This window comes from Hetaerina americana, unplaced genomic scaffold (assembly GCF_022747635.1).
Source record: "Hetaerina americana unplaced genomic scaffold, ioHetAmer1.1.p SCAF_1, whole genome shotgun sequence".
NCBI lineage: Eukaryota > Metazoa > Arthropoda > Insecta > Odonata > Calopterygidae > Hetaerina > Hetaerina americana.
In genome coordinates this window covers 60,470,899-60,478,797 of record NW_027286069.1, presented here as the reverse complement: position 1 = coordinate 60,478,797, position 7,899 = coordinate 60,470,899, and the positions used below count along the sequence as shown (strand labels likewise).

Genomic DNA, 7,899 nt, shown 5'->3' with positions numbered 1-7,899 from the left:
GTGGGGGACTATGGTTTAGGAACAAGGAATGACTATTTTGAGAATTTAATAGAGTTCTGCAGGAGACAAGTTAATCATCATGAATAAATGGTTTGGGTACCACAAAAGGCATTAGTACACATGGAAAATACCCAAGGATAGGGGAAGATATCAGTTAGACTATATAATGGCTAGGCTTAGATTTAGGAAAAGCAATATTAATAATCAGCAGTTTCCAGGGAGCAAATGCAGGCCCAGACCATAATTTGTTAATAATGAAGTGTAGATATTCAAAAAGTTACAAAAAGGAAGACTGTATAGGAAATGGGATTTCAATTTATAAACAGGAATGACAAGAAAGGAGTGTCAGCTGCTTTTAAAGAAAATTATGAGTGAGGACAGGAAGCTGGATACTATTGAGGAAAATGAGAATATATAAAAATGGGGATATTGATGGCTGCAAAAAAAATATAGGAACTGTCGATGGGAAATACACAAGGAAACTAAGGATTACGGATGGAATTATTAGAAGGATAGATGAGAGAAGGAAATGGAAGATTGTAAAAACAGAGATAGGTAAAAGGAAATGTCAAGAATTAAGTAACAAACAGAGGTGGATAACAAATGGAGCAAAAGAAGAATGGTGGAAGGTGCTCTATACAATAAGGCTATAACACTGTCAGGAAGTGAGAAGGGAAAATCTGGGTTAACAATTAAAGATAATTCAGGAAAATACAAGTTAGTTGAACCAAAGAAAATACAAGACAGGTAGATGAACTGTATGGTAACCACATTAGGCCAGCAACATTAGACAGAAAGAGAATATGATGTAGATGAATAAAGCTTAGGTCCAGACTAACTTGATTGTGATATAGAAAGGGTATTAAGGGAAATGAAATCAAACAAGGCCATGGGGTTAAACAACATTCCTGCAGAACAACTGAAAGGTTTAGTAAAATGTGGGAGGAAGAGTTTTTATGGGTTAATTCGTTGCATTTATGAGAGAGGAATCTGGCCAGAAAAGTTTGTAAGATCAGTGTTAGTTCCTATTCCAAAAAAGGTAAAGGCTACATCATGTGAAAACTACAGAACAATAAGTTTGATTTAAAACACAGCTGAAGTGGTTCTCGGGGTCATCAATCAGAGGATGAAGAGCAAAGCAAATTATTACTCAGGGGATTATCAGTTTGGGTTTAGGAAGGGGAGAGGCACGTGCTACTCCAATGCAGTAATGATATAACTAATCGAGAGGAATATAGATTACAATCAGGACATATTGGCCTGTTTCGTAAATTTCGAAAAAGTTTTTGATAGAGTGAATTGGGAATAACTAATGAATATAATGCTGAAAATAGAATTAGTGAGTGGGGGACAGAGATGCGGGATGGGCTGTGTTAGGAAGAGGTGTAAGGCAGGGTTGTCCATTATCACCAGTGCTGCTCAACTTATATCTGTAGGAAATGATTGAAGAGGCATGGGGAGAACTGGAGATAGGAATGAAAGTCAGCAGGGAATTTATAAAACCAGTTAGGTTTGCTGATGACCAAGCTCTAGTTTGTCAGCCAACCAAGGGGTTGCAAGCATTGCTGAGTGAATTGGAAATTCAGTTCGATAGATTTGGGATGAGAATTAATATAAATGAAACAAGGGTTATGTGGCTTTCTAGAAAGAAGAAGGCTAAGCTTAGCATTAAAATATGAGGGCAAAAACTAGAGCAGGTAGAACAATTTATGTATCTCAGAAGTGTTTTGGACCAACAAGGTCAAAGGAGTAGGAACAAAAGGAGAAGAATTGAACTAGGCAAAGAGGCTCTCATAAGGAGGAGGGAGTTGATGGCATTAACATTGAATAAAGATATCAAGAAAAGACTCATCAAAACTCTTACATGGAGCGTTGTCATGTACGGTGTGGAAACATGGTCACTAAAGCAGGACGATAGATGTAGATTGGAGGCTTTTGAAATGTGGTTGTGGAAAAGGATAGAGAAGGTGGAACGGACTGAAAAGAAAATAAATGAGGAAGTACTGCATATGGTGGGCAAGCAGAGGGCATTGTTTGGAAAAATCATAAGGGGGAAAGAAAAATGGATGGTGTATCGATTGGCAGTGAAATGTTGAGGACTGTGATAGAGGGGAGAAGGTAAGGCAAACATGGAATGGGCAGGAATAGGGTAGGGACCTTTGAAAGGATGAAGGTAGTACACAGAGATGAAGAGGGGCCTGTTATAGAGCAGGATGTTGCGTTGTTTTGCTTAGAGAAACAAAATATTTATTTGGTAGATGTGTCAATTCAAAACTCACCTTAATTAGTAGATAACCTTTAAAAATTTCTTTGGCAATGCCTTTGATCCCTAAGGAATTCTTTACCATTTTCTAAGACTGCCATCACAAGACATACAGAGTAAAACATCTTATCATTAGCTACCTTTTTAGATTGTGTCTTAGTTATTCTTCTGCTTTAAGTCATTACCTTAATATTATTAGAAAGGCAATTATTCTATTTTATTATTTAAATTCTTCTACCTTCTATTTCCAAGCTTCCTATCCTCCAGAGGACCATAAGATTGATTTCTGGGTATGGGTATGCATGCATTGACCATTTTGTATTTCACCCATAACCATAGACTTACCATCTCAAAACCTGCAATAATTTTAAAAATATAGTTTTTCCATCTCTGTTGCATTTCTTTCTAATGAAAGTAGACACTATTTAATGAATTCATTGAAGTATCAGTTTTGCTATGACCAATTGACGCATAAGTCAGACCCACCCACGGTCACTCACACGGGTACATTTGTCACACTCTGCTAGTGTATATGGCTGTGTTTACACAGGTATGTCAATGTTTGAAACAAATTGCATTAGGAGGGTTTTTACCAGTCTGTTTCGAGTATTATATGATTGAAATATTACGTTGCCTCGCTATTTGGCTTTCATAATGTCAGACATCAAATGCCACAGAAACAAAGTTGACAAAACGGCGATTCCAGAAATACCTGTGAACTAGTACTCGTATTTGGGTACCTACTCTACGAGTACAAACATTTATATTGATAACATGTCTGACTTCAGGTCAACGATAATTTACAATAGTCAGCAAGCTCAACCAATATAGGACGGAGTTCGATAGAAGAAAACGCTCATAAAAATGACCAGGATGTAGGTAGGATAAAACACAAGGCAAACAACAGAAAAACCGTAAGTACTATGTTAGAGCCACAATAAGTATTTACCCCAGGGGTCTCAAAGAAAAGATTATTCGGATATCAGATTAGCAACAGAAAATGGAAAATATAATATGACGTAAAAACACAATTCATCGCCGTAATTAAACGCAACGCAGTAATAACAACGCCACGGCGCAATCACTAATTGGGATCTTTCTTTTAAGCATTTATATCTTAAGGCAAACTTAACAAGGTTTTCCACAAAAATCTATAAATGGGAAGCCTTCTTTATTTTTAAATTTCAATATAGTCTCAGTACTTGTAACCTCGCAAAGCTCATGGTAATTGGAAATCCAGCTTCCGTAGATTTCCTTGCAAACGATTGAAAAACGCGCGGCTCAAGGCCATTCTTGTGCTTCATGTCTTTTCGCCGTCGCGATTCACTTGTGTTACTTAAACATTCGAGGCACGAAACGTTCTGTACTATGCATACGGCTTCCCAGCCAAATGAATATTGAGTATAAACACCAGAACTTCCAGAAATAATCATATTTTTCACTTCATAATATACTACGAAGGAGAAGTTATCTTGTGTTTTCAGGAATTTTAGTATTTCCATTTTGTTTTCCTTCGACAGTGGTCTCAATACATTGTAAAAGGATAAGTTTCTTCGTTTAATATTTGGCAGGTAAATGACATAGTTAGAATTGGTGAAGCATAGCTTGCACGTTTTTTCTCTTGTACTAATGGAACTTATTTTTCACTAGATTTTGCCGGAACGTCTGTTATGGCGACGAACAAGCTTTCTGTGAGACAACAATTAACTCTTCTGTCCAATTCGGGCGGGTCGCATAAAGACCAAGCAGAAAAGTATAGAATTGTACTTGACAACTTACTAGCTTCCTCAGAAACCGAGCTTGTTGAAGGGCTCAAAACATTTATTGAGGCCATAGTTAATGAAAATGTTAGCCTAGTTATATCGAGGCAGATTTTGACCGACGTCAGCGTACATCTCTCCAAATTGCCCGACAACTTGTCAAAGGCTGTGTCTCATTATACACTTGATAAAGTCCAGCCTAGGGTAATATCCTTCGAAGAACAGGTTGCTAGCATTCGACAGCATTTGGCAGAGATTTATGAACGTGAACAATGTTGGCGTGAAGCTGCGAATGTATTAGTTGGAATACCGCTGGAGACCGGTCAGAAGCAATATTCTGTGGACTACAAACTGGACACCTACCTGAAAATTGCAAGACTGTACTTGGAAGATGATGATCCGATCCAGGCAGAGGCTTTCATCAATAGGGCATCACTCCTACAAGCAGAATCAAAAAACGAACAATTACAAATATACTATAAAGTCTGCTACGCCAGAGTATTGGACTACCGACGTAAGTTTATCGAGGCAGCGCAAAGGTACAATGAGCTTTCATACCGGAGTATCATCGACGAAGGAGAAAGGATGACAGCTCTAAGAAATGCACTTGTCTGCACAGTTCTGGCGTCAGCTGGTCAACAGCGTAGCCGAATGCTTGCCACATTGTTTAAAGATGAAAGATGCCAGCAACTTCCTGCATATGGAATTTTGGAGAAGATGTATTTGGATCGAATCATCCGCCGCTCGGAATTGCAAGAATTTGAATCAATGCTCCAGCCTCATCAAAAAGCTTCGACTACGGATGTTTCTGCGATGTTCCCGGGGTACCAGAAAAGCCCTAGATGTGGTTCAACTATTTTAGATAGAGCGGTGATTGAGCACAATCTCCTCTCAGCTAGTAAACTGTACAATAACATTACCTTCGAGGAATTAGGTGCCCTGCTTGAAATACCTCCCATCAAAGCAGAGAAGATTGCTAGTCAGATGATAACTGAAGGAAGGATGAATGGCTACATTGATCAGATAGACTCAATAGTTCACTTTGAAACACGTGAAGTTTTGCCCAGCTGGGACAAGCAAATACAGTCTTTGTGCTACCAAGTTAATCAAATCATCGAAAAAATATCAAACTGCCAGCCCGAATGGATGACAAAAGCAATGGATGAACAGATGATGCATTAAGTAAGTTATAATGTATTATTTAATGTGTTGTGAATCGGTATATCATAAAAATATTTATGGTAATAATCAAGCAGGATTGCTTTTTGATGCAACTTGGGATACCTTTTTATTTATTTATAAGAATTGAGTCAGAAGAATATGTATTATTTGAAAATTAATTTGGAAACATTCAGTAGCTCTTTCAAAATTCCACATTTTCTATGGAATGGGACCATGATGAAACGAAAAAATGTAATTTTAGTGAAATCAGTTGAAGTGGCCCTCACTTCACAATGTATTTACCATGTTAGGATTAGAGATTGGAAAATAATTATCTTGTTATTAACTTTTTTGTGGTGTGATATTTATTATTATTTCTTTTATTTCCAGAAAATTTATGAAGTGGTTCTTGGAAATTGAATTTTTGGGAGATTTAGATGAATACGCAGCATATGCCAATGGACAAAAGCATTTGCATTTACCACAGCAATCTGAAGATTTGTGAATTGTGATATAAAGGTTTTTGCAAGTAATCTAACACCAGTGCTCTGATACCTGAAAAAACATGTTACATATGAAAATAAAGGTTTCAAACTGTAATTGCATTTTTAGTGCCCGTGGCAAGGCTTGTTCTTGATAGTCATGAGAAATCAGAGAGCATCTCACAATGCCATTATTGGATAATTTGGAAGGGGGAATACTGACGGCCTCAAAATTATATTTGGGGTTTAACCTTTCGGAAAAATAATTATTTGCCTAGTTCAAAACATCGATATGTTACTTTCACAGGCAAGGTAATTGTGAGGTGTCAAGGAAAATAGACTCCCAAGCATTTAAATGAATCCTTCCCATGCGCGATTGTGGTTAGAGCCTTGAAAAATATTATCTCAACAATTCAACCTTTTAAAAATGAACTATTGCCAAAATGTAATAATTGCTCTTTCTAGGGGAAGGCCAAGAACAGCCAAGGTCAATTGTGTGAGTGAGTGGGTAATTTGGTTGAGTTAAGATTCTCAGGGAAGGGTGGATAGAAATCGGTTGCTGGCAATAGCCTATTCTTAATGAAAGATGCCTAGGGATCCACAATTAAATGTGCCATCCAAAGGATGACATATGTGCAGTTCTCTACATTGGCACCAAAGTATAGACCAGGAAACCTGTTAAGTTCTGGCTCTGCTAAAATTTCAAGGCCATCACTGTGGGAGGTTAGTACAAAAACTGTTAAACCAACTCAATCCCAACTATTATGTGAATATCTACAGCATATCATTCCTGTTTACTTTCAGGGTATTGTGCAGATATTTTGTGGAAATATGCTGTAGCATTTTAATATTGATGTAACACTGAAATATTCCATATCAAAGGTATCTGAACTTGTTATCTACAATTTCAATTACATTTGATTAGTAGCCGTACACTCGGTGTTCATGACAAATCCAGTTTCAAAATTCTTTGAACTGATAGTTTTTAAATTAACTGTTAAAATTAAGAAATGTATGATTTCTTTACACACATATATGTGAATTTTTCTGCAACTCTTGTCTATAGACCTTGATTTCATTTTGATGCTTTACAACCGGACTTTAATTTGATTTGTCACACAGCTTCTGGAAACATTATCTGACCCACTCACAAAATTTTCATTTTGAGTATTTATAGACATTTTGTGAAAACAAACTAAACGGAGACATCTTATTTGTTTCCTTTTAAAAATAAACCTAGAATCATCTCTACTTAAGCATTGATATTTAGGTCACTTTTTGCAGATGCAATTGTCATCATGAGTGCAATTTAGATAGTAGTGTGCACATTATTTGAAATGCAGCATTAAGGGACTAATTTGTGTTCATGCCAGAGGGAGGCAAGGATGATAATTTATCCCAGCACTCTATGCCACATAAATCTCAGAGAACCACTGACTTACAGCATTAATTTAAGGGGGTAGAGGATATAAGTTGGGGCCTAGTTGATATTTTGAGTATGACCTCAATGTGTCTTTTACCTTACAGTTTCTTACATTACACAAAGACCTTAGGCAAAACAGTTGAAGAACTGGAAGCTATCGCAGATAAATTTTCTTCCCTACCTTCAAGATGTAATATCTTCAGTCCTCCACTCCACGGACAACTATCTCCCATATTCATGTCTAAATTCATAAAAACACACAACCTCCCCTCCTCTCATTTGATAACATCCTCTCCTCATCCATTGAAGCCACTTTATTCCTTTTTGATGAACGTCCTGTCACCCATAAATGTTTATATTGAATGACTTTTTGTGGTACAAACTGAGTTTCACTCACATGCCAAACAAACTTATGCTTGCACAAGTGGTTGGGTGTACAGCATATGCTGACTAGAAAGAATACTATCTAATGCTATCGCATGTAGATAGCTATTATTACTGATATAATTGAAATTTTCAAAATCTCATGAGCAATCTAATAAAGAATGGGTTCTACAATGTGACTTCTTTATTTATGTACAAACTCAATCCTGGATCCTCGCAGGAAAAAATTTAAATCTTTTTCCATAAATGTGAAAGAATTATTATTACTTTCAATTTAACTTTACTGCTATAGTAATGAATTATGATCATGGTGTTTACGGGAATAGTAATGTATCATGTATTCCTTATTATAACATGGTAATAATAATTGTTGCAAAGGAAACACTTGGTTTTTCCACATAAAATTTTTATGTGGAAAAACCAAGT

The 7,899-nt window shown here is 36.7% G+C and overlaps 1 protein-coding gene across 1 annotated transcript; it reads left to right on the top strand.

The window, feature by feature from the left end:
- Positions 1–3,623: 3,623 nt before the first annotated feature.
- On the top strand, positions 3,624–7,627 carry CSN4 (COP9 signalosome subunit 4). Its single transcript, XM_071590336.1, has 3 exons — positions 3,624–3,834; positions 3,914–5,205; positions 5,575–7,627. Exon 2 carries the CDS (start codon positions 3,934–3,936, stop codon positions 5,203–5,205), a length of 1,272 nt encoding a protein of 423 aa, XP_071446437.1. The 5' UTR covers positions 3,624–3,834; positions 3,914–3,933; the 3' UTR covers positions 5,575–7,627.
- The last annotated feature ends 272 nt before the right edge of the window (positions 7,628–7,899 follow it).